The following is a 27,664-nucleotide window of genomic DNA, read 5'->3' on the forward strand; positions in this document are numbered from 1 at the left end:
GTGGCGGGGAGTGCCTAACAGCGATCTACACAGCTTCCAGCAGTCCCAAGACCTGTTCCATTCTCTCACTCTTCCCCGCTAAACTTTCTTTACTGCTACTTGCATTCCTGCCTGCCTCAGTCTTCCTCTGTTTTCACAGCTGTTCCCTATCAAGATCTTGTATCTCCTCTATCCTCTGCCTCTACCTCTGGTGAGCTATGAAATTAACTTTTTTACTTTCCCTCCAATGGTAAACTAGAATAAAAAAATCAAAGTTTATGACTTTGTTACTTGTAAAATTTGCTTTTAAGAAATACAGCACATTTCTAATTAAGCTATAAATATTAAAAGCAAATTTAAATAAATCTAAGTGTTCCAAGAAGAGGAAAAAGGGAAACAATCCATAGTGACATGAAAGTTCTTTCTCAATCTATTCATAATGAAATACAATGAAAAGAATAACCCCCAAATATAAATCTCACTGAAACCAGTATGAATCCACAGAATATGTAAAACAAACAATTAAAAGGCCCAGTCCTCATGCTAATGCACATGAAATAAGCAAAGCATCCTGTCTGAAAGCTTGAAAAATACTATACGGTGAAGATATCCCCAATTACACAGATTCAGGAGGGATCACCTCTCATGAAACACTGCCCTTCCACTTAGGGAATCAGGAAATTGGTTCTGAGATAACGACTTTTCTTGAGAAATGCATTTTGAAGGTATCATTTCCTTTGAACACATGCTCTCCAGACAGCAATAACTACTTAACCAGGGGAATAGAGGAAGTCATCCATACTTCCATCCATGAGACAAAGATATATTTAACAATGTTAATGTTATAAATGTTCAGTATTACCTTTCAGTCAAAAAAATTCTAAATGATGTTTGAAAATAAATGAAAGGTAAGAATATACAATTACTCTAAATAATTTAATTCATGGAAGTGACACTAAGAAGCTCAACCCAAAGCTGTCTTCATCTTAGTGCTGTTTTCCCAAAGCACAGATAACACAGAATGGGGGGGAAAACCCAAACTCTAAGTCAAGAGTCAAGTCAAAACAAGACTCAGAAGTCAAGTATATGCATAGTAATGTTGCCTTACTGACTGCAGAATCACCTGAAATATTCAGGATAACTTGCTTTGCTATCTTACAGGTGTTCTGACAGTCTTTGAAAGGTTGTTCCAGCCCACACTGCACATCTTTGGAGCAAATAGATTCAGCACAGTGAAGTCATCAGCTCGTGTAACAACTGCTTATAAACAGTCCATCAAAAATGGAAATTAATATAAACTGAGTAACAGCAGCAATGTACAAAAAATGATAGATTAATTCTTGAATGGGATTCACTTCAGATACATTTGACAATGTCAAAGTTAAATTAGGCACTTGTGTTCTTGCTATAATCACTGTAAATCATAGGCACCACCAAATAGCAATTTATTCCAGTTAGGATTCAATCAGACCATTTTCCCCTGTAAGCTACTAAAGTAGCTTATATGATTAGTTCAATCTAGTTGTCTGATTTTTACATTGTCTGAAGTTACGTGGAGTGAGTGCTGTCTCATCTTTCTGAGGCATTTAACATGTAAGATGTCAGTGCTCTGTCAGCTTCTAAATTCAAAAACGGTAGAAAGCAAATGGCAAATAAATCATACAATTAGAATAAAAAAAGAATACATATAAATAGCATCCTTCACTTTTTGCTTTTTAGATATTAATTTTATAGCTATTCAAAGGGGAATGTGAGTAAAAGCAGATAATATTTCAAAATGTTTCTGAGTGCGCAGAGGCTAATGATTGCCTGAATCCCACACTATGCTGAAGATTTCACTCAGAATTGCAGCTACATTATTTTTTGTCAGATTTGTTCCTCTTCTTTTTAATCATACCTCAATTTCAGATTTTGGATTAAATGAAGCAGCACATGGGGTTTGGTACCTTAATAAGATATTATCTTTGGCTTTTATTAACTTGGCAATATAATTTAGTTCTTAATTTCTAGGTTATTTTCAAAAAATATTGTAGATTAAACAAAAAACTGTAAATGCATCACAGTTTTAAGGATTTGGCAAATCCGAGGGAGGAACACAGGATGTTAATAGAAATTCATCATTACAGTGATGTAGAGTTTTTTTGCTAAGGCAGCTTTGTTAATTTAAATCCTTGTATTTTTAATTGCCAGAATATGTTACTTTGTCACTCCAGGGAATATCAAATCAAGAAGGATGAATTTGCACAAGCAGGTATTGATGGAGGGTAAACATGTGATAAGAATAATTATTAATCAACACGCTTCAGGATGGAACCAGAAAGACAAAAGTGTAAGCTAAGAAAGCTGAAATGGCTATGGACCTTGTCAGCAAGGAAACAAAAGGAAAAAAAAAACAGGATAACCTTGCCTATTATGATTACAAGATCTATTGGACCCCAGAGGCACAATACCATTAACTGTAGTGCTAGAAGCAAATTGCATTACCAATATGAGGACATTACTGTACAAAAAATAATAATAATATCCATCTATTTAAAAATATAAATTAAGATTATTATGAAATATTTAGGACAGATAGAAATCTACATGTTCTTGTATTATGTACAAGTTTTAGTACCATGATTTATGAGTAAAGTTTCTAATCAAAGTATTTAGATACAAGCTCAAACATCTTTTAAAGAACAAGCAGTATTAATCTAGTCCAATTAAAAAAAATACCTTTTTTTGTCAAAATAAAGGTAATTTGAAAGGCTAATTTATTCAGAAAAAAAGGAACATTTAGTAAATACAGCAAACAAATAACAGATCGCCCCTCTAAAACTTAGTAACAGAAATTCCACATCACCCTCTTTCAGGCAATGATTTAAAACACAGTTCTTCTAATTCCAGAGTTTACAACAACGTTTTGTTGAAGACACGCATGGAAATGAACATCCAAACCCAATCTGAAATTCTGATCATGAATAGGTAGTTTCTATGTTGGGATATTTAGGCAATGATGGAGTAGCAATTGCAGGCTCAGGTATTTCATCATACCGGAAAAGCAACAATGTATGAAGCAGCGTTGTAAGCAAAAGGAAGAAGAGTATAAAATGGATTATCCTTCTCTTTATAAGTGTTCCTTAACTGATAACACCGTAAGATTAAAAAAACTGATTTTACATCATGAAGCACCCCACTCTTGCTTGTTCCACGTATAAATACACACACATCTTTGAAATGGATTAATACATCTGCATTTACCACAACTGCAAAACAAAACAGAACTGTAGCACAGCAAAACTTTTTTTCCAGTACTTATACCTCTAAATATTGGTAAATACCATTTGCGGGTCCTGTTCTGGCCACTATATATTTATCAATTTTAAAGTGTGTATAAATATGCATGGATAACCCTGAAGTTTAACAACAGAATGAATGTCTTACCTTCCATCTCTATCCCAATCATATACTTCTACTTTAATTGTCCTAAAAAATAAGAAACACAACTATTAAAATATGTATTAAAATATACCAGGATTGCTTTTAATACTTGTATTTTAATAGCATATGGGTGCACCAGTGGTGCCAAATCCAGAGGGCAGAAATTTCCAGTCATTTCTCATGGGGCAGAAAATAGCAAGCTATTCAGGCTACCCAACATATCTTCACAAATTAATAGTAAAATACAGCGGAAGCTAAGGAAACAAACACATTGGAAGTTTACCCAAGATACTTTTACTTGCTGATGCTCTGGATTTTGTGAGTTGATTCAGAAATGATTGTTTAAACATTTAAGTATTATCAAAAATTTTAAGAATATTAACAAGCTGGAACGTAGTCCGAAGAATTCTTTGGTATCTTCTGTTACCTGGAAAAGGGATAACTAGTGTGGTTTAATAACAAAAAACCCAATATAACTGTAATTAAGAAGCGTGCAGAGATCAAGAGGGGCCCTAGTGACAACAAAGTACGGACTAAAAGCAATGTTCACAACACAAAATAAAGCACATTTAAAGCAGTAAGGAAGTCTAGTCCATACATTTTGGTTCCTAAATGAAAATAACTACTCCAGAATACAATAAAACTTCAATCTCTCCTAAGCATTATGCAGTGGTGAAAAATGAAAACTGTGAAACCCACACAAGATTTTGTGAAGACCATGTCTGTGGTTGCAGATGAAAGAAATTTGTAGTTCTTTAAAGGCTACAGTTTCACCCTCTTAACTCTCATCCTACCTCTCAGTAGAGGAGGAACCTGTTTGGCTATCTGACCAGAAAGGACAGAAAAGTGTAGTATAATTTTTTTTTAGTTCCTGTAAAGCTAAGAGGATAGTTGCTTAGTTCTTTCATTAGACTACACTAGACAATCATGAGATCATACAACATAATCATGACTCTGGCTTCTCAGAATAAAATTCTCAGAATAAAATTCTGACAAGCAGATTGCAAGGTATGGGGGGAAACATGACAGAGGCAGACTCTGGATATCAGCTTTTCCAAACTAACAGATTGATCTGCACACTGCAGGAATACGCACCTTCTTCTTAGTGAGTCCGGAACCAATGAGCAAGCTGGTTAATAAAATATTGAAGTCTGCCAACACACATGTACTCAATGCAAACATTTTCCAATAGGAGAACTAATAAGAATTTATTTCATTTAAATTAAAACTGAAAGCCAAACTCTTAGATTATACTACACACAAAATAACACATGGATCTAAAATATATTTTCACAGTATAAAAAAATAATAAATTGGCAAATTTTCAGAGAAGCACCTCATGAAAAATGTCAAATATGTAATAGTTTCACCCAGTTTCTCGAGCATTCCTCTGATGAATCTGTAACTGGCTACTGTGTGAATCAGGATACTGAGACAGTTCAAATAAAAGTATAATCAATAAACAAGCTCGTGTATCTCCCCTATGCGTTACTTCACATTTATGAGATTATACCTCTCTCATGAAGGAAGGCTTACGACAGTTAGGGTTTTTCAACCTGGAGAACAGAAGGCTCCAGAGCCTTTAAATATACAAAGAAGGCTTATAAGAAAGATGGAGACAGATTTTTTTAGTAGGGCATGCAGCAACAGTACAAGGCAAAATGGTTTTAAACTAACGGAGGGTAGATCAGGTTGCTCAAAGCCCCCTCAACCTGGCCTTGAACACCTTCAGGGATGGGGCATCCTCAGCTTCTCTGGGCAGCCTGTTCCAGTGCCTCATCACTGGAAAAATGAGTGGTAAAAAAATTCTTCCTTCTGTCCAGTCCAAATCTACCTTCCTTCGGTACTAGAAGGACTAGATGATTGCTAAACGTCTCTTCCAATCCAAACCACTCTATTACTCTATATACACATAAAAGCTGAAAATGGAAGATGAACGTGGAGAAGAACTTCTTCCCCATGAATCAAGTGAACCACTGAGGACATCTCTGTCTTGCTTCAGGGATGACTGGGCAACAGGCAAAATGTAGGAAACAAAAATTTCCCATGTAAAGGATCAACCTTATTTTAAATACTGACCTGAAGAGTGAATTTCTTAAAATGCAAAAATTGTAGAGCATATTATCATCAACATCATTAATCAGGAGACATATATTAGAATGGAGGTAGTTTTGTTTATCTCCTTTTGCTACAGCAAGCGTGTATATAAGTAAATTCTATGATCACTAATAATGAATCCTATCTGGCCTAACATGAACTAAACAGGACAAAAAAATTACACCTCTAGACTTCCTATATTTTAAGCAGCAACGCACTTTTATTCTTCAGAAGAGTCTCACATAAAGTGAAGTCATCAGGTCTGCAGTATTAATAAAGGGGATAGGAATTCAAGCAATTACTTTATAATTTGCTTCCACAGAAGCTATTCCTCATTCTTCCTGTGAGCCACAGTTCAATACATGTTGAATAATTTTCTTTTCCAGGAAGGGACTCTTTGGGGATAAGGTTGATCAATAGTTCATATTATGTACATCGACAAATTCATGCCCAGATGCTTTTCATATTTTTTATGATACTCCAAAATAGACAAAAAAGGAGTTGCTTTGTCTGGATGTTTCTCTTTTCAACTCAGATTTAATGGCATTGACCACACCATTTGTTACATTTTATCGCTCTTGTGGAATTTCAGTTTGAGGTTAGGGTACCTTAGAATGAAAACTGATTAAAGTGAAAGTTGTTCTGTGGAATAAAAGAACAACTCCAAATCTACTTTATCCCAAGTATTTGACCCTTGAAAGGAAACTGTATTCAATTTAGTAAGAAAGGCAACATAACAAGACGGTTTTTTTCCCCTAAAGAACCATTATTTTGCTTCCAGGTTTCAAAATCTGTTGCTCTTAATGAAGGTGGTATATGCTAGTAAGATTTACACAAGGTTTAGTGGGACTTAAGTTTTGAATTGTCTTACAAATTTGCATTCAAATAGTCAAAAAAACTCAGAGAGAAAACTTGAATTATTAAGATAAATTCTTAAGAGTTACCAAGAAAAAGTATTACTGAGAATGATCTTCAGACACACAACTTCAATAAGAGCAATTCTTCCTTGAATAAAGCTCCTACCTCTTGAAAATGATTTAAACTTAAAAGGACTGCTTACATATCTTGAGTTTTATCTACTTTGCTTTACGTGTAAGACACTAAAATACCTTTAAAATCTTCACATACTGTTATTCTACCCTTTTCACACTGCTATTTTATCTTAAAAGACACAGTTCAGAGGATGAGTCCTATATTTTAATTAAAAATATTTTAATTAAAAAAATCAAGGTTAGAGAACGTTAGGGTTTAGGATATCTGTCTTAAAACTTTTATGCAAAAAATAACTGTGTCTACGTGCTATGTCAGAGGTCATATTAGCAGAAAGAAAGAACAAGAATATTAGGGGTATTAAGTACTATTGCAGTACTGAAATCCCACCTCTGTGATGTCTGAAAACATATTTTCTGATTACATAGTTTGAGGAAAATTAAGCAAATCCTGGCCTTTTCACAATGAAAAAGTGGACAGAGCTCAGTCAGAAGCATACATTCTTCTAACTGAAGAATTACTCACGCTGAAACTAGAATGAATGTTTACTGTGATGCAATCTTAATAATTACATTATTCCCACCACTCACATTTATCATAGAACCCAGAGCACCAAAATTTGATCTGTGAAACTATCACTATCCAAAAGAAACTCCTGAGGTTTGTGTTTTTATGTATTACCATGCTGAGCTTAGGAATCTAATCCTTACCTTTAGAAAGAAAAGCTTTCAAATAAACAAACAAAAACTTTGGATGTTTTTCCTAGACTATCAGCAGATACTGATTTGAATTAATCTGACAGCTAATAAGTATTTCTTAATTTCAAACACAACTGCTGTAGGTAAGATTATGAGGTTCCATGGTGCCTTTTATTCATAAAGCTTTTACAGAGCGCATTATGTTGAAAGCATTCATGGCAGAATGAGAAAATAGTAGTTAACACAATAATTTGAGGCATGTTACAATACTTTTTAATTATCTTTTGGAAAGCTGGAGTTATTTCTATCTGCAGCTACCAAAATATCCATTTTAATTGATGTGAAAACTTATTTTCTTTAAATATGGACTAGCTTCACGTGTACTATTTTGCTTATGCATTTTGCACATGAATCCACATATATATTTATTCTGAAATTGCGATATTTTTATTGTATCTAATTGAACGAGTACCCAACATGACTGATGATGACTGTAGCAAGTAATTCACAAGAAGAGTGTTAACAATGTTGGAGAACCCTTTTTCCATCAGTTTGAATGAACATACAATCAAGTACTCGAACAGTATCATGGATCAAATAAAGCAGTTAAAATCTGGTAGGAAGATTAAAAATGGCCATTCTCCCGCCTCCCCCAAAAAATGATAAAAAAATACCAGTTTTCTAGGGAAAAAAAAAAAATCACAAGTCAATTAGCATTTGACTTTTCAATAAGCCACTTAGAGACAGAGTTTTAAACTTATTACTGTGAAAGCATTCCACTGAGCTTAGTGAATATAGGGCCTTCTCAGTCTCCTGCTTCTACTACTGAGATTCAATCAGTTGATTCAAGACATGGTTTGTTTATACCCTGGCATTAGCCACTAAATTACAAGTTAAAAAAAAGTCTCCCTGAAGACTCAGCTTTCACAGTAACTGATTAAAATAATTCTAGTGTACACATTTCACTGAATAATTAGCCTAATAAAGTAATGCAACAGAGTTATGACATGGCAAAATCATGTACTACAGTAACATAAAATGTACATGAATTGATGGTAATCACATACATGGAAGCCAAAAATAAAACTTGAGGTAGAAAAGACAAGTAACTATTTAAATTCCAAATTAAAGATTGTTTCAAGGATGCACTCATAGGAAAATTATTGATTCGAGCAAAATCTTACTTAATTTCTCTACATGAAGCAATATGTTTCAACAAATTATTTGGCTTCTGCTGATTGAAATATTAGTTCACGTTTAGAAGAATACAATACTAAACTTCCTTTTCTTTTATTCAGATTTTTGACCTTCTGCCTTTGAAATACCCAGAGAAGTACATTTTGCATCTCTTGTATTTTTCACACAGTCTATGTAAAGCTAAATTGAACCCTGGCACATCTGTGCATCTTTCTATTACATTCAGTTTACATATTATGCATATTTTTATTCCAGTCTTCATACGTTGCCTTTGTGATTTTATACTAAATATTACACTATACACTGCTAAAAGTATTATGACTAATTGATAAGTCTACATTTCCTCAGATTTATAATAATTTATAAATAATTTTAGCACTCTAGACTTCAGGCACAGACACAGATGAACTACCAGGCATTTAAATGGGTGCTTAATAATAACACCAATATCTAAATAACTTTCAAAAATATGAATGGTGACAACAGAACAAAAGCCATCGAAAAGGAATTGAACATTTTTCTTGTTGATATAGTTACAAGCTAACATATCCATTTTTTAAGAAGTCTAAAAATAGCCATCATTCCTCAACTTAACTAATTTGGTTGTTACCATTGGTAAAATATTAGTTAAAAACCATGGTATTATTTCCATGTTTTCTAAAGATGGACTCTTTTGCATGATATCACTGAAAACACTGAATCTGAACAAGATGATAATTAGCTTCTGTGTTTCTCATCTACTTACCTACATATTTTAAAGGCTTTCATTATAAACATCCTCTGACATTATGATGTCACCCAGGGAAGACATGGAAACACTATTAAAAAATACTTGTGGATGCTAGTGGCCCTTTTCCAAATTAATCCTTTCTTTCTGCTTCTTAATTACACCACAGAGAACAAAGAATTTTTTTGCAGAAATCATCACTAACACATCTTAGAGATTTAGCATATTGGCTTTATTTTTCTAAATTCTTTAATGTGATGAATATTTTTCAACATATATTGTCCTTTCAAAATGCTCATTAAATACACTAAATAACATCAGGTATTGCATCGAAAAACTTACATAAAAAAGAATACATGAATTAGAGGGAAAAAAAATGCCATATGCTAAGAAAGCTTAATCTATAGCTTACCGGTCATAGTCTCCATTACACAGTGCTCTGACAGAAATCTTGAATGCCTGCCACACTGGATTTAACGTATTTTTTACGACTTCTGTTTTGTGGCAGATTGTAAAACTGTAATTAAAAAAAAAGACATAGTTTATATTTCTTTACTTTCTCTTTTGTGTAATCAAACATGGAATCATAAGAGCTGTAAACCATATACACTCACACAATGAGAAAATTTAAGAGAAGAAAAGACATGCAGTGAAATCAGAGAGAAGGAAGGACTGAAGAGGACAGACCTGTTTGAGAGAGACTGCAGACTAAACAACTCTAAATCTAAAATATTCTTACACCAAATTTTGACAAGAATTACAACCATTCAGGGAGTTATTTCAGGCAAGAGCAGCCTCCATCCCACTTGTTTATACAGGCCTTGTATAGCCAGCCATCAGTTGTAGATCCACAAAGCAAGCGATATGGTAAAAATTTAATTCTTGTTTAGTGATTAAGAAACTGAGCCAAGGGAGTCATGTTTTCTTGATGCTTGTTTCTTGTTTTATATGTCTATGATTTTTTAATCCATGGCTGTCTCTGGTAAAACATATAAGCTTCTGTGAGATCCGGTGATCACGTTCTCTCAGGCAAAGTACAATGATGCATTTAATGCATTCTGCTTTCTCTAAATGATGCAAAATTAAAATACTTCTTTTGAATCCTCATCTGGGAAACTGAATTGTTCAACAGAAAATATAAGGCAAGGCCATCAGTGAAATTGCTACTGAAATGCTACATGAAGATGTGACTAAAGTTGTCCTTTGATGGAACATCCTTCCTCGCATTCTAAAGGCCTATGTTTTCATCCGGGCTATAATTAAGAAGCCATGCCTGAAGCTAAGAGACAGGAAAGAGAGGATCCTTCTGCCCATGGGTGCAAAAGTACTGCCTCAGCCTCCTACTGAATGCAGGAGACCAACAGAGAATCAGTGGCTCACCGTTCACTTCATTCCATTTTGGAAAGAAGTGGAGAAGCATGGCACTCCAGGCTAAGAGAAACTGCATATACCAGCACTCTCAGCAATGCTCAGAGAAATTCCACTAATTACCTTAATGCTACTCACAAAGGAGCCCTAACTCCTCCAGGTTTGCAATTTAAGATACGCAGTGCTTATTCACGAAGCTGTTCCTATAATCTTGTCCCCAAGAGGGAAAGAGCAGGGAATAAACACGCTTAGCCATCCACAGGTTTGTGTGGCTAATAAATTACTTATTTCAGTTAAGCTACTGAAATAAGTAATACCATACACGTCTAGCCTTTGGTTTGATATGATATGTGAGGACTGTAAATTTCCAAGAAAACAACCTGTCATTAGACCCCCATGTAAGCAGCATGTTGACCAAAAGTTAGCATGTCAAATTTTAGCAGCAGAACAGGAGAGACTGAACTACATTGACAAGTTAAAGCATGAATGAAGCAAACAGCCACTTGTAAAAAGAAAATCTTCTGTTTAATGTATTTTATAATTCTATTTCCTAGAACTCTGTAAAAAAGAAAGATATTCCCAAATTTGCACTATATAATATTTATTACCTAAAACAATTTCTAATCATTAGCATATTCTGCAGATATAATTTTCTTCGTGAATTGTTTTACTTAAAAGCATACGTCTCAGCAAAAGCAATGCTATTTAACTATTTTTATTACAACTAATTTTCATAGTGCTCTATATTTATCATACATTCAACTCTTAAAATCCTGCATTGCAATATTTGATGTACTTGCTACAATAGTTTTAGTCCTATAACATGCATAACATGATTACTTAATCCAACAAACATTCTAAAAACTATATTACCATCTGCAAATAAATAAGTTGTCTACTGTTTAGCAGAAGAAATACTTAACAGGCATCTACCTGCCATCTTCATTACTTCGATGAAATACAAGGAAAGGATCAGATTTCCCAAAGAAGTCCTTCTTGTCTAGTTTGTTCGCACAAAATTGCATTAAAACTGAATCCTGAAATGGGTAATACAAAAAAATTACACAGAACATGTAATTTGCTACACTAAACAAATAAAATAATGACTAATAACCATACAAATAGAAAACAAAATAAATGAGGTTAGCTGCCTTCTGGATGACCTGTACATATCCACATTCCTGCAATGTCCTTATAGTGCAATTTGAACTACTGGAACCAATAATTCCTTGGCTAAGGGATGCAAAGGAAGGCTAAATTTCTATACTGAATTCCTCAGGATTTTTCCAGTATTTTTTGACATCCAAAGTTGCATTCTTGGAAGTGCATGCACAGACATGGAACACATATTAGAATTAATTTTAAATACTCCAGTGAGACGTGACTAAGCCTCATTCCTTTATTGACTTAAACCTGTAGTTGACTGCTCCTGCTGTCTTTAAAGCAAATGCCTCAGCAGTTTGCTATTAAGAGCCTAAAGGCTTCCAGAAAATGAGCCTGGAAGATACCTAACACCCTTATTCTGATGACAGATAAGGAGAAAAATTTCTTTGCTCTAGAAAAGCAAAATACCGTGTAGAATCAGGAGATTGCCTGGAAAAGGTAAATAACATTTGAACTCGTGTGCTATTCAAATACATCACTTTTGTGGAGAAATAATACAAAACTGACTAAGCCGGAAAGAAGGTACTAATTTAAAGATTTCTTTTTACTTTAAATACCTAATGAAATTAAGAAAATAAGGCCTAAATGGGTTAGCTTAGTAAATACAGAAACATAGCTACTGCATAAATAGAAAAAAAATTAACCACTTATGACATGGCATAGAAGGTAGAAGTTATACAAAAAGCAAGGCATTACACACCACCAAATCACAAAAGCAAAGCCCCAGAAACAAATCTCTTCAAGCCTCAATGTATTTTTGTAGGTTTATATATCTATTCTTTTACCGTTCAGACCCCCTGTACATTCTCATTGAGTGACTGATACTGCTGCTTTCTTCATTTACAATTTGTTATCTTGTTATTGCAAACTCTTCAAAGACACCCGACAGGCTCATCCAATACATAGCACGCTTTGACAGACTACCCCCCTCCTCAGATCCCAACTGATCTTTATCATGTCATATGTATAATCCTTCCCTATTCTTCCTTCAAGTCTGTTTCCCTAAGATTATGGATTGCTGCTGGCTTATTCAGTGCTGGGAAGCAACTGAGTTGACCTGGCTGCCACGTACTTCTGACCACCAAGTCTCCTCCTCTGTCCAGTCCACTTCTCCATGAATCCTAGGCAAGTGAGAAGTGGTGACGCTCTTGAGGAAAGTCAAGATCACAACATGTCTCTCCCCTTAACCAGCCAAATTCCCTAGTGCCTTCCCCCCCCCGATATTCTTCTGTTTTCTATTAAATAAGTATCTGCCAAGGATGTATTCACTTTCTTTAAAGAAAACTATTTAAACTCTTCTTTTAGGGTGATTCTTTGAAATACCTTACTACTTTGTTCCAATAAACATGAATTTCACATTTTTTAAATAATGTGACTCATTATTAGCATAAAACCTTTTAATTATAAAGGTTAAAAATGCAAAGTTTTACTTTTATGTTCACATAAGATCAATATTCCATAACAGAAACATAATTTCATGGCTGAAACAAAAGAATCTTTGTTAAAAACTGGACACTAAAAGATTAAAATGTGATTAATTACTTAGGGAAACAAAAATTAGATTTAGAACTCATTTAAAAATCAAAAACTTTGTGCTTCACATTGCTTTCTGCTTCTTTCTGCTTCTGCTATCTAAAACTAAGAATGACTGACAGGGAAAAAAGTATCCTAACTTCTTATATTTATCACAAAATGCAAATTTATACATTATACCTTCAACAATCTGTTGCAGTGTAAGTCACAAAATAATTTTTATTTTATTTTTCAAAAAGCAGTGAACACACACTTACTCGGCAACAGCCCAGTTCCTCTGCTGTTACTATGACCGTTCCACATTTCTTTCCAGGAATTCCCCTGCAAGAAAATACAACTATATTACCTCAATTCCTTAATATTATTTATGAAAGTTACGGCTGACCTAAGTAAGCACAAGGTAAGCTTTCAACTGACAAAATTGATGCCATTCTACACTGTAACCCTTTCCTGTCACTTGTTCTGTATAAAAACAGTGGTTTATCACAAGTAATATAAATATGCACTGCATATTTATTCTCACTGCCAGGAAACATTCAGTTTCAATTTTTAAGGAAAGAGCATAAAAAGTTTAAATGGGATGAAACAACAACATCAGAAATCCTGTTTTCCATCCTTCCACTGATGTTTATTTAGGGATGACTCTACCTCTTCCTGGTTTGCGAAATACATCCTTTTGTGAATTCTCCTTAAACAAAATACTTGAAATACATTTAAAACTAAACATCAGCCTTATTTTACAGAAATTATTCTGAAATGTTTCTCAAGACACATAAAAATCTCACCATCCTATCAGACACAGCAGCTGCAAAACAAATTATAATTCAGCCAGACAGCAACTGAAAACATGTTGCTGAAACACCAGAGAGCACAGAATAGAACAGAACCTTAGCACAAAAAGAACAATATAGGCACAGAAAAGCTACACATAATCTGACAGTATGCAGTGGCAGCATCCTTTTAGGGGGCAGGGGGATGGGAATTTAGACGCAACTTTTTGTATGATGCTATGCAATAACTTAACAACTCTTAGTATGCCCACTAGCACACATCTTGGCATTTACTTCTAATGGTTTTCAAAACTAATGCTATTGCTTATGCTTATTTTATTTCTAGTTCTTGATCTCTTTACATCTTTCTTCAAAATAATTACCTGAATAAAATTACTTTCCAAGAAGACATGAAGATAAAATTACATTTTCAAAATTATTTTATTTTCTAGGTTTTTCTAGGAGAACTAGAGGGCACTCCTGTTCTTCCATTATGACAAAACATTTACTGTTATTCTTATTTTGCTTACTAGTTTCTTTAATATTTCCAATTCTTTTACAATGGTCTACAGCTTTAAATAAGTTTAGCAAGACTATGGTATAATAAAAAACTGGTGGTAAATAGTTTTTAAAAGTAGATAAAAGTTTAGAAATTATGAACACAGGAGAAACAAATGATTCCACGACAGAGACATCACATCTGCAGCACCTAGAGAAGTTTGAAAGGTCATTTTGAAGACCACTTGGTCTTTAACAAGGACAGAAAGAAGGACCTTTCCAGAGTTGGTGAGAAGGTCAGAGAAAGATGAAAATTTATCTAGGAATTCAAACCTGAGAGGTTAAACAGAGCCTCCAATTTTGCAAGCTGAATCTGTAATGAAGTAGAGGATGGAACATTTTCAGATCATTCAAAAATTTACAGTCTTATCCCTGAACTTACAGAATGACTCCTTTGTCAGTCACAACCACAGACAAGAGGATAGGAGAAATTAATAGGAAGTCCCAGTTCCAGGGTTCAGTTTCTCTTTCTCTCAGTTATGTTCACAGCAAGATCACAGGAGAAAGAACCTCCCAAAATAGGCCAGCTGGCTCCAGTACAGCCTCATTAGCAGGCAATGGCACTCAGATGAAAATAGCTACCATAGAATGCTCATTAAGCTTTGCAATGGCTCTGCCTCCTCATTAAAGGAAATCCCTTCAGGAACACACTTAGTAGATCCTAAAAGAAGTATTGCTAAGAGCTATAAACATGGCTAGCATCTTCCTTCTAGGAAGACAGATATGCAAATATCTAATTCTGAATAACGTCTTGTAAGATGATGCTCTTTTGAAAGGAAAATAAAGCTGTGTCATTTCTGGAAGTATAATGCATATAACTGCACCTCATCTTTTCACGCTAATACAGATGGGGCATGCAAGACCAGTCTGAGTAAATCTTACAGATGGAGCTTGACTTGAGAAGGCATTTAATGAATTTAGTAACCCAACAGGTGAAGAAAGTAAACATTACTGTTAAAATGTCAGATTCTCTATTTCACCTGCATTGTATGAATGGATTTATTTTCCAAAAGAAATTACACAGAGCAAATGTTCACCTCTGTGCCTGGCCCAAACTAAAGTGCAACACTAGAGCGTGATGAACAAACATACTCATAGTCACAGGAAAAACAGGCTAGCACACTACCACAGCAGGTGCGACAGTCTTCTGCAACAGACTGTATCAAACTCAAAGCCCTTAATGGTGTCAGAAACAGAGAAGGAGGATCAGGACATTCTCATACCTGCCAAGACCAAATGCTATTTGGCCGTTACCTCAGAGACAATTTGGCTGCTACTGGTGCTTGCAAGACAATGAAACTGCAAGTCATGCCTGTCAAAAAGGCAAAGAAGAAAAATGTGCATGCAGATCTTCACTTTTGCATTCCCCTTGAAGGTTAGTAGCAAGGTATGTTTCAACCTGCCTGACAGACCGCTGCAAGGGTGACCCCCTAGGTTTGAGATGCTTTACTTTCATTGTGATGAAGGGCAAGAGTAACCTTTCATGGTAGACTTTCTAAGGGAACTTCCCCTGGTGATAAACAATTTGACTTGGAGTCGGCCTGCTCACAGCAGCCACAGAGTCCTGAATCTCATGAGGCTTTTGTAAATGTCTCGAGTAGATAGATCTGAAGTTTAAGCTTCAAGTCTTTCTAATTTTCATTTTGAAAGAATGTCAGAGCTTACTTGAATAGAAATCAAAGAATGGAATTCAAGCTTCTCAAGCTGCTTAGGTACAAAAGTGCTACCTTCAGTAGGGTAGCTGACTGGGACTAAAACAGCCTTGGGCATTCTCTTCTTCGTACATCCATTGGCAGAGATCAGAAAGGGCAAAACATTAATGAACTCCAGAAACACAGTAAAGAGCAAAAGCTCTGTGATCTCAAGTGACATAATAAAGAACATTTAAGGTATATGAATGTGGACTTGACTTTGTAAAGATAACCTTATATACAAAGCAATAAATATCCTTTAGGAATGGAAGACATGCAATATTGTCAATTTAATTACTGTTATTTGAATATTAAGAGACATTAAGCATGTCTATAAGCAAACAATCCTGAAATGCAATACACTGGTTTAATGATTTAACTAAGACAACAAATGTCTCCCAGACACCAAGATATCCAGACTTCAGAAAGTCCAGAGCAAACAATCAAGTAGGCACAGTTCTAGCTACAGCACTGTCAAAAAAGCAGCAGTGACAAAATAAAACCTGAACACTGGGAAAAGCCAATAAAAAGTCATGAACAGCGTCTTATTAACATTAAACCTAAAAGTTAAGATTGCAAACCTTGATGACAACAAAAAAAAGATGTGGTTTTAAAGTGAGGAGGGCAGGAGAGATTGCAGGCGATTGCAGGCAATGGGGACAAGGAGACAGGCGTTATTACTAGGGACTTGTCCAAAAGACTGAGTCTGTGATCAGGTGACTGAACTTTATTTTGAACCTCTCAAAATTCAGAAAAAATGCATTCATTACTGACCTCAATTCTGAATACTAAAGAGAATATGAATCATTTGTTAAAGGATGTTGCAGTGGTAATGATCAGAGCATTCAGGGAATTCAGCAAGAGAACTAACAGCTTACATTTGTTACAAATCAAGTTGAATCATTTGCAGTTGGCTGTAAATTAGGGAAATTAAATCAAAGGCTTAATTTAATAAAACATTAGGTGAAAATGTTTTGTGAAGACTTCTCAAGTTTTTTCATGTTACTTGATTTTTCAGCATGAACTGTATGATACCTGAGTCCTGCTGAATAGCTGAAATTTACCTTCTTAAAAAAAAAATATTGGCAATAAGACATTTACACGCAGAATTTAAGCAGGGCTAATGTACTGGAAGGGCGTAATTACAGGAGTGCCTCACCAAAAAGCTAGCAAACTCCTGACATTTACAATTCAGAAGGATTTGTTTCAGCTACACATAAGTCTCAGAAATTCAAGTAGATTAAATCCCATTAAAATATTTTCTAAAATAAAACTATAGCTAAAGAAAGCTTACCAAAGATTTTGTATTGGAAATATTTCTTTTACTTTATTTTAAAGTTTTTATGATTGCATAAGGACCTTTAGATTAAATTAAAGGAAAACTCTGTAAATTCTCTTCCATTTCATCAATTTAAATGGTCTGTTCTGAGCTGCTATTTCATCCAGAAAGAGTTCTAGAGACAACCTGAAATTATTTTTGGCATAGAAATAGGAAACTTCCGATGCTTTTCCAAGCTTACACTTGTAATGAAATTATAAACATTTGGAATTCAATTGCATTCAAGTACTGAGAAGAGTTTTTAGCACGATAGCTCAACACTTCAAAGTTCTTGAAAGAGAAAATGATAGCTATCATATATGGGTCTCCTTGAAGCTGGCCACTGTTTTCAGCAAGATGAAAAGTTCAGGGCCACCTCCACAGAACATCACCACACTATTTGATAAAAACAAGAGGAATGCTCTTTTTTATTGAATTACTTTATCAATGACACTAAGTTCTCTAGTTCAACAAGAAAAAAGCCTCTAATAAAATCTAGGGGAAAAGGCTACCATTGGTATATTTTGGGCACTGATAACAAAATACTGATATTGAGATTTTTCACAGGACTTCAAAGCTGCTACTAAAACTAATGTTTGAGTTTGGAGTTGACAGGTACACAAAAAGATAACCAGTGTATAAACCTCATGAACTATATAAATCACTAAAAGCAGATATAGCCCAGAAGGCCAACTGTGTTCTTGGATGCATTAAAGAAGTGTGGCAAGCAGGTCAAGGGAGGTGATTCTGCCCCTCTACCACCCAGAGCACTGCATCCAGTTCTGGAGCCCTGAGCAGAAGATAGACATGGACTTGTTGGATCAGGTCCAGAGGAGGGCAACAAAAATGATGAAAGGAATGGAGCTTCTCTCCTACAAAGAAAGGCTAAGAGAATTGGAGTTGTTCAGCTTGGAGAAGAGAAGGCTCTGCAAAGAACTTATTGCTGCCTTTCCATATTGAAAGATGACTTATAAGAATGATCGGGACAAACTTTTTGCATGGCCTGTTGCGATAGGACAGGGGGTAGTGTTTTTAAACTAAAAGAGAGTTAGATTTGGACTAGACAAAAGGAAGACGTTGCTTGCAGTGGGGGTGGTAAGAAACTGGATCAGGTTGCCCAGAGTGGTGGTAGAAGCCCCAACCCTGGAGCTTCAAGGTCAGGTTGGTCGGGGCTCTGAGCAACCTGATCTAGTTGAAGATGTCCCTGCTAACTGCAGCGGGTTGGACAAGATGACTTTTAGAGGTACATTTCAACCCAAACCATTCTGTGATTCTATGATAAACGGGTAGCCTGAGTAAAACAAATGGTTAATTACATCAAATATATGCACAGAAGAAAATGTAGAGCTAGGAACGTATTTCTTAAGAATTTTATAGCAGACTGATAATGCATTGTTAATATAATTTGATTAGGGAGTTTTCTTGTATTTGCAATTATACTAAAACAATACCTAAGTACATCCTGAATTTTGCAAATTCTTGTCATTCATCCAGATCCTGGTTCTTGTTATTTGAATACAAATCCAGAATATGTGGCCTGTGTGGTGTTTTCACCAAAGTCTGGCCCACGATAATATAAGGCTTGCTAAGCCTTAAATCTTCACCTGCCCTACAAGGAAATCAGTTACGAAGAAAAGTAAGAGAAGTAAACCTAGTTTATTATTCATGATGAGCCCAGTAAAATAGGACAAGAAGAATGCTCCATCAAACAAAGTAGCCAAATTCATGATCATTCACCACAGCAAAATTACTACTAGAAGAAAAAACCAAACCCCCCAAAAATATTCCAAATCAAAAGACGTTACTATCACATTAAATGTCCCACTATACCTTTAAATGTTTGGTTTTAATGTCATATATGAATTTGTAGCATACACTTAGGTAAAGATTGTAAAATATTTTTAATTACTCAAACATTTTGTAGAAATAGAAAATGAAGATTGTTCAAATAATTAATACTTTAAACATCTGTACATGCCTATGAATAATGGTTTGCAAACACCACAATCGTCTCAGTGGGAAGAAAAGCCACTGATCATAAGACAGTTTTTAATAAATTTACTAGGATCAGTAGAAAATCCAACACTCCAGATAGCCACTTTTTCGGGGGGGAATTGTATTTTTGGGAACAATAGAAATATAAGTAGAAAAGTTTTGATTTGAAACAGTGAGGGTTTTCTTCCTTGATGCCTGAACAAAAAATAAAGATTTATGATGTCTTAATTTATGAACTAGGAAGAAAAACATTTTTAAGGTTAGTACACTCAAACTATTTCTAATGCAAGATGTAATGAAGTTGACAAAAATTTTGGATGAGTCAATTCCTTTGTTAATTGTCCAAACTGAAACTTAAATTCTCATAAAGGAAGACACTTCTATTATTTATTCACACAATTTATTCTCTCTTAGAAGCCATGTCTGTCAATTCCCTATATCAAGATACCTCACAGCAAGAAAACCCACAACTCTCAACTCATGAAGGAGTACGTATTCACCCAACATTTAAGAATGCCATACTTACACAATTGTTTTTTCCAGTCTGCTCCCTTGTGATCCAACTATTTCTCCCAGTGTACAAAACATTTGTCCCAAAAAATCCTGAAAAGCAGTAACATAAAAACTAAGCATTCGTATTTCACACTGAAACAAACTGGGTTTCCAATTTATCTGGGCTTTTCACTATTGCAGAACACATTCTGCTGAACATGTATTTTAATATTAATTATGCAATAATGAATCATAAACCAGACTCACTATCACATATTTTACAGAATACTGGTTTGCATTCACAGAAGTAATTCTAATGCACTCTACTTACTGGTTTTATATTGCTTTGCTCATCAACAAAAATGAAACTGAGATGGAAAAGATTTAGAAGAAACAGGAACTGTTTCTTTACCTTTTTTAACTGGAGCATTTTGATAAATTTATCTTTTATAAACAGACGAGATTCTACACTGATTCTATTAATTTCTTGGAAGTTAATTATGTTAGCAGAAATTCAAGCCTGTGCAGGATCTGCATGAGCATCCTTGACTGACAATTTTACACAAACATCACTTTAATGACAGACTTCATTTTCATGTTGTATAATGTAACTGTATTACTAAGAATCAGCTAATTATTCAGAATAAATCTCCCTGTGACATAAATAGCATAAAAATATGAATGGATTTTCAAGCTGTTGTATGTATATTGAAAAACAAAATGCTGCAGTTCAGCTCCTGATCTTGCAAGTAAAAAGAGCTTGCTAGCTCTGTTCTTCCAAGCATCACTGGCAGGAGTGGTAACAGTAGATTGTGAGATTTATTCCCGAACAGTAATGAGAATTGAGACACTAATTCCTATACAGCAAACTATAACTTTATGATACTGTGGTATAGAAGTGAATATTTGTGCAAGGAGCTCTCACTTTTCTCTCAGCCCAGGCCACTCATTCCCATCTCTGAGCTGTGTTGGTTACATGCCCCCACAGTGAACTGCATCTGACAACTAATGCTACTGAAGTGGAAAACAGACCTGCAAAAAAGAACTATTTTAACTATATCCTTTAATTGATATGACACTGCAACACTCTTTCCACCTCTGAAGGTCATCTACTCCAAGCCCCCTATAGTGAGCAAGGGCATCTTCCCCCTTTAAATACTGAAAGTCAGCAAAAAGTTCTCTGTGGAATCTTCTCCAGGCCAAAAAAAACTTAACTTTCTCAACCTGTCTTCAGAGGAGAATTGTTCCATCTCTTTGATTGTTTTTTGTGGCCCTCCTCTGGGCCAAATCCTGTGCTGAGGGCTCCAGAGCTGGACATGCTTTTTTTGATGCAGTCCAGGATTCAGTTGGCCTTCCGTGCTGCGAGTGTAATTGCTGGTTCATGTTCAGCTTTTCATCCACTAGTACCTCCAAGTCCTTCTTTGTGGGTCTGCTCCCAATCTCTTCATCCCCTAGACTGTACTGATTTCTTGACTCAGGACAGGACCTTGCACTTGGCCTTGCTGACCCTCATGATGTTCACACGGGCCCTTTTCTCAAGCTCGTTCAGGTCCCTCTGGATGGCACCTCATCCCTCAGGCATGCTGACCACACCACTCAACTTGGTGTCATCTGCAAATTTGCTGAGGGTGCATTTGATCCCACTGTCTATATCATTGATGAAAATATTAAGCACTACTGGTTTCAGTATAGACCCCCTAACCCCTAACCCTAACCCTACCACCACTTGTCACTGATCTCCATCAGGACATTGAGTCACTGACCGCTAGTCTCTCAATGTGACCATCCAACCAATTCCTTGTCCTCTGAAGAGTTCATCCATAAAATCCACATCTCTGCAATTTAGAGATAAGGATGTTGGAGGGGAGGGAGCTGAGTCAAAGGCCTTACAGCAGTCTGGACAAGTGACATCCATAGCTGTTCCCTTGACCACTGATGTAGTCATTCCACCATGGAAGGCCACTAGGTTGGTCAGGCAGGACTTGCCCTTGGTGAAGTTATTCTGGCTGTCTGAAATCAACTCCCTGTCCTCACTGTGCCTTAGCATAGCTTCTAGGAGAATATGTTCTATGATGTATCACAGCACAGAAGTGAGGCTGACAGGTTGGTAGTTCTCAGGGTCTTCCTTTGTACCCATTTTAGAAATTTTAAAAGTTCCTTTTTCGATTCATGAGAGACTTCATTTGACTGCCGTGACTTTTCAAACATCAAGCAGAGTGGTTTGGCAACCGCATGAACCAATTCTCACAGAACTCTGGATGCATCTCATGGGGCCCTTTAGATTTACATATATTCAGGTTCCTCAGGTGGTCATGAACCTGATCTTCTCTTACAATGGGAGGAACTTTGCTCCTCTAGTGTTTTTTCTTATAGTTCATGCACTCAAGAGGCGTGGGAAGAGAGGTTGCCAGAGAAGACTGAGTCAAAGTTGTTGAGTACCTCAGCCTTCTCCTCATTCACCATTACCAGTTTGCCAGTTGTGTTCATCAAGGGGGTTAACGCTCTCTTTGACTTTCCTTTTCTGGCTGACATAACTTCAGAAGCCTTTATTGTTACTATTATTACTATTATTTGCATCCCTTGTCAAATTCAACTCCAGCTGCACCTTGGACTTCCCAGGATACCTGTCCCTGCTTCCGCTGCCTGTGCTTTCCTTTCTTGCTTTTAATTTGAGCATCAGGTTTCAATTCAGCAATGTCACTCTCTTGCCTTCCTTTCCTAATTTCTTACGCCTGGGGATCAAGAACTATTGCACTCCATGGAAACCGTCCTTAAAGATGCATCAGCTCTATTCTGATCCCTCTTCTCTGAGGGAAGTTTCCCAGGGTGTCCTATTGACTAAATCCTTGAAGGGCTAGAATTCTGCTTTCCTAAAATTCAGGTTCCTGACTTTACTCTTTGCCTGACTCATTTCCCTCAGGGCTGTGAATTTCACCAGTGCATGATCACTGCAGCCCAGACTGCCTCCAAACTTGACATTGCCAATTAGGTCACTTGTGAACCAGTACTGCAACCCTCTGGTAGGGCTGTCTATTACCTGGATGAAGAAGTTTTTTCTCAATGCACTCCAGGAGTCCCCTGGATTGCCTCCAGCTTGCTATGCTACTTTTCCAGTTGATGTCATAGTGGTTGAAGTCCCCCAGCAGTATAATAGCCTGCAAGTGTGATGCCTTCTGTAGCTGTAGTAAGAAGGCTTTGTCAACAGGGTACCCTTGGTTGGGCAAGACACCAATCACAAGGTTCCCCGGATTGCTTGGTCTCCAATACTTACTCATAACATTTCAACCTCCTCATGACTATTCTTCAGAGACAGCTTTTCACAGTCTATCCATTTCTTGATGTTGAGGGCAATGCCTTCACCCCTCCTTTCTCATCTGTCCCTTATGAACAACCTGTAGCCATCAACAGCCACACTCCAGTCATTGGATTTGTGCTGCTAAGTTTCAGGAATGGCAACAAGGTCACAGCCTACTAGCAGCACAGTGGCTTCCAACCTTCCAACTCCAGAAATTTTAGGTCTTTAAAAACAGCTAAAATTAACCTGAAAATACTCTGCTCCTCATTAATTTAAAAAATATATATGTTCTAAAATAACATAATTTTCTAAAGTGAAAGCACTTGTTCCACAATTTTCTTCTTCTTTTTTTTTTTTTTGATAAACTGCTATTAGTTCCACAGTCTATTATTAATGATAACTGTTCGTTACTCTGTTGTTTTTTTCTTAAATTGGGAAGTTACCATGAATGTAAATGTCTAATTTCAGGTAGCCAGTTTTATAAACGTCATAAGAAACAGCTACAATGGCAGTACTGTCTAGTCTGCTTACTTCATATATCCATTATAAAACTTGTTTAAGTTGCTTCTCATTTTGCCAAAACAGAATAGCTGAAATTGAAATTCTCCAGGTTGACTCTTTTTTAATCCCCAAAACTGTTCCAACTATTAAATGACACTGAGGAGTATTTCCAAAGGAATGGGTCAACAGTTATTTTTAAGGAACAGGAAAGATCTTATTCCACATGAGGTGACCACAACACACGAGCAGTCTAGCTATGCAAATGCTACTGGCCTGACATTTTTCAGAAATACCAGGTTCCCAGTGGATGTATACGAGTCATGCTCTGCTCACTTCCTACCTACTCACTGGCCAAATTCTTAACAGCTATGGGAAAGAGGAAGTTGCCAGCAAAAGGAACAATCCAAACCTGGATTGTTTGAGTACTCAGGAAATTATGGAAATTAATTACTGTGGTTAAGAAACACACTTGTAGCTACTATCTTTAGAGGGTTCCCACAGTCATCTTCTTCTCTGAGTGCATAATATTGTATGGCACAGTTTGGATGACTTCAGCACAGACCAACTTGTACAGATTTCCTCTTAAATCAATGGAGAAAAATAATTATTTCTGATATTAATGTCTAAAGAATAAAGTTTCCCTCCACACCTGAAAATTCCAGGAAATTTGCACTATTGAAAAAAACAGGACCTAATGTGTCTGAGTATGCTTAGTCTGTAATTAGAATATAACAGGTACATATATAAATTCAAGATCTGGCTGAACAGTCTTCAGAAGAACATCGGTGTGTTTCCTCATTGGTTTGATTATTTTTCCCATGGGCTCAACAAGATACTCAAATCTTCAATTCGTGTTCCAGTAATCAAACAATTAAATCAAGGCTATATATTTGTATATATCTTTGCCTGCACTTCCATAGTGATTAACTTATCTTGTCTCTTTTTTAAAAGAACTTAATTATGAGGGATTTGTACAAAGAAGTATGTTTGAGGCAAAAAGAAAATAATTCAGATAAACTACTTCCTGCAGAAGTGCAAACAATCTTGGGCAGAAGCCCAGGATGAGTCTTTACCCATTGTCGAAGATAGTGTAGGGAAAAGTTCTATTTTATGCATCCTCCTAGCTAGCATTACAGTTATTCAGAGCACCTTTCCATGATGACAGAGATGGAAAACAGTTTGCCAGGGGCTTTAAATCTTTACAGAGAAGATCTAAGCGGAGATCAATGGCTAAAAGTCTTATTTTTCCACTGTGAAGCACGTGCGCATGTACACACACACACAATTCCTTCCATTATTGTCTTTTACTTTGCTCTAGATTCTTCAAGGTTCTCTTATCAAAGCCTTACTGTATTTCTTTAAAACAATTCACTCTGAAACCTCTGAATTCTTATCTCACATCTCTAAAATTCAAAATTACTATTTAAACCTTCCACATCAAGAAGACACAAGACAAAAGATTTCTATAAAATATAAGCATTTCAGCACAAGGAAGTATAATAGTGAGGAGAAAACTTACATGTTTTGATAGGTTAGGACTCTTTGAGTCAACATCATAGCTTTAAAAAAAAAAAAAAGGAAAGTTATATCAGAGTTGCCAGATGACAGAATTCAGAACAATGTTAAAAAAAAAATTCAAACAATTCTTCTACCTATTTCAATGTGTGAAATTTACAGAAATAGATATGTGAATGGAAGTCTCATCAGTAAGGAAGGTAAACTGAATCATCACAGATTATAGATTATGGTTCACCAGCTATTTGAAATGAAATTACTTTTCAACAAAGTGCAGGCTACTAAGGGAAATTATTCTGATATTTCTGTTTGAACAACGAAAGCGTCCAAAACCAAAACAAAAATTAAAAATTAGCCTTAGAAAACAAACTTGTGAATTATGTTCTTTGGTGCTTTTTCAGTCATCTGACTAATTAAATAGTAACTGACAATAAATTATATTGCTTTATCAAGAGTTAGACTTGTTGCTTTCGTCTTATCATAATCCCGTTCTTCTTCCAGCTACAAAATGCCATTTTTTCCCTTCTATTATCAAGTCAGATCTAAAAAGACATTACTCCATGGATTCAAGAGATTAAAAAAATAATGTAAATAAATTCTCGAGGAATTACTAATATCTATAGTTTCATTAGTTTTTCATCTTTATCAGATAATCCACAGTAATATTTTTATCAAATCCTACCTTCAGATTCAATACCAGCAAGTAAATGGAGAAAGTATCCCCTCTGCCCATCTCAGCCCCCCCTGCACACTTCCTTTCCCACAATGCGGGTGTGCTGCCGCAACTGGTTGTTGGAATGCATTATGGACCAGATGACAAGACAGGAGGACAGGAATTCCAGCAGGATATGGCGCGGCACAGTAGGAGTTTTAGAAATATATATGTAAACAAAGGAATGACTATAAAAAACACTATGGTTAGGGCTTTTTAATTAAAAAAAGCAACAAAGAAGTAATGTACTGTACTGGTGAAACTGAATAGAAAACTGGTAATTTGACCTGAGGGCCAGCTACACAATTTAAAGAAGTACTTCACTGGCAAAATCAGTAACAAGTCATCAAATATGAATAGAATGGGACCTGAGACATTGGTGGCTGTACAGTTCAGGAGGGGGCTCATGCTCATTTATCAGAACACCAAAAATCAGAGATATACTTGTCACTTTCTTTTTGTTGCAAAAACCATAAATCGTATGAGGAGTTTCCTTCTTCAAAAATTAAACTTTGGTCAATGGTAGTATACAATTTCTCTGAGAAATTTAAAAAAGTAAGCTTTCTAAAGATGCTTCTTTCCTGACCTAAATCAGTTTTAATCCCCAAATAGCTATATGAGATTCACATTTTTACCTCTTGGGCTCTACAATATTTCATTTCTCATCTATCATTGTTATAGGCCTTTAAAGTGAATTCAAAGATTACGGCAGTATGGTCAACCATTAAAACATTATACAGGCAAACATTAAAAACAGTTATACAGCTTTGAGTTCAGAATAAACCAGAAGAGCAGCAGACAGCAGTCAGGCCTTCCTGATAAGTAGAGTATGCTTCGTATCTACAGATTTTCCCTTCCAGGTCCAAGTCCTTTACAGACAGCACTTATCCAGTAGTTCTTTACAGACTTTCCTTTCTTTGCCTAGACCGAAAGCCTAGCTTTCTCTTTCTTTCTCTTGTTCTTCATTTCTACTGCCCCGCCTCCTCCCTCTAACACGCATGCATCCTACAATGAGCAGGAGGCAACCAAACTGAGATTCCTACACATCCCCAGCCATGTCATTTTTTTCAGCAATGCTTTACCTACACTCAGAGGAGGATCCTTTATTTCACAAAATTATTGGCTCATACTTAAAGGTATTTTAAATAGCAAGGAACAGTAATACTCAGTGGGTTTCGTGACATTAAACCCAACTTCTAAAATAAAAAACAAAGCCTGCAGCAGGCTTCTTTGCTGAAGAGGAAAGAATTTGTACAGTGCCATCTAGAAGCCCCCTGTAATTTATCTTGGCATTGAGTATTTCTTTTCACTCTTTGAAAGAGTCGAGGTCTAGGTGGAAACAGCTAGCTGCTATCTGTGTACTGAAGACAACTTCTCCTCTTTCATCCCTACAGCACTTCTTGTTAACTTAGGAAACATTCTGACACGCTACAAAAAAAGACATTTACAGCTAAAGAAGAATTAGATATGGGGTTTTATTTGCTTCCATGACATAGAAAATGCTGCCATTCAAGAGCATTTCAGTACACCCTGCTGGCAACTTTACAAAAGAAATCAGCAAAACTGTGTGTAACTTTATTAATGTTGCTAATATACATCTATCAGGTATCACACATTTTTTTCAACTACTATGGAAGAAGC

General features: G+C 35.9%; 1 protein-coding gene across 3 annotated transcripts in view; it reads right to left on the bottom strand.

The window, feature by feature from the left end:
- The window catches only part of CPNE8 (copine 8), a 90,086-nt gene that overhangs the window by 33,087 nt on the left and 29,335 nt on the right, over nucleotides 1–27,664 (bottom strand). For all 3 annotated transcript variants that reach the window (XM_054056477.1, XM_054056480.1, XM_054056479.1), the window contains exons 5-10: nucleotides 25,316–25,355; nucleotides 20,035–20,111; nucleotides 13,434–13,497; nucleotides 11,413–11,516; nucleotides 9,524–9,628; nucleotides 3,406–3,447 (exon numbers count right to left, since the gene is read on the bottom strand). In XM_054056477.1, coding sequence (XP_053912452.1) covers nucleotides 3,406–3,447; nucleotides 9,524–9,628; nucleotides 11,413–11,516; nucleotides 13,434–13,497; nucleotides 20,035–20,111; nucleotides 25,316–25,355 — 432 coding nt within the window. The remainder of the gene's footprint in view (nucleotides 1–3,405; nucleotides 3,448–9,523; nucleotides 9,629–11,412; nucleotides 11,517–13,433; nucleotides 13,498–20,034; nucleotides 20,112–25,315; nucleotides 25,356–27,664) is intronic.

Source organism: Cuculus canorus, chromosome 1, assembly GCF_017976375.1.
Source record: "Cuculus canorus isolate bCucCan1 chromosome 1, bCucCan1.pri, whole genome shotgun sequence".
In the NCBI taxonomy this organism is placed as follows: Eukaryota; Metazoa; Chordata; class Aves; order Cuculiformes; family Cuculidae; genus Cuculus; species Cuculus canorus.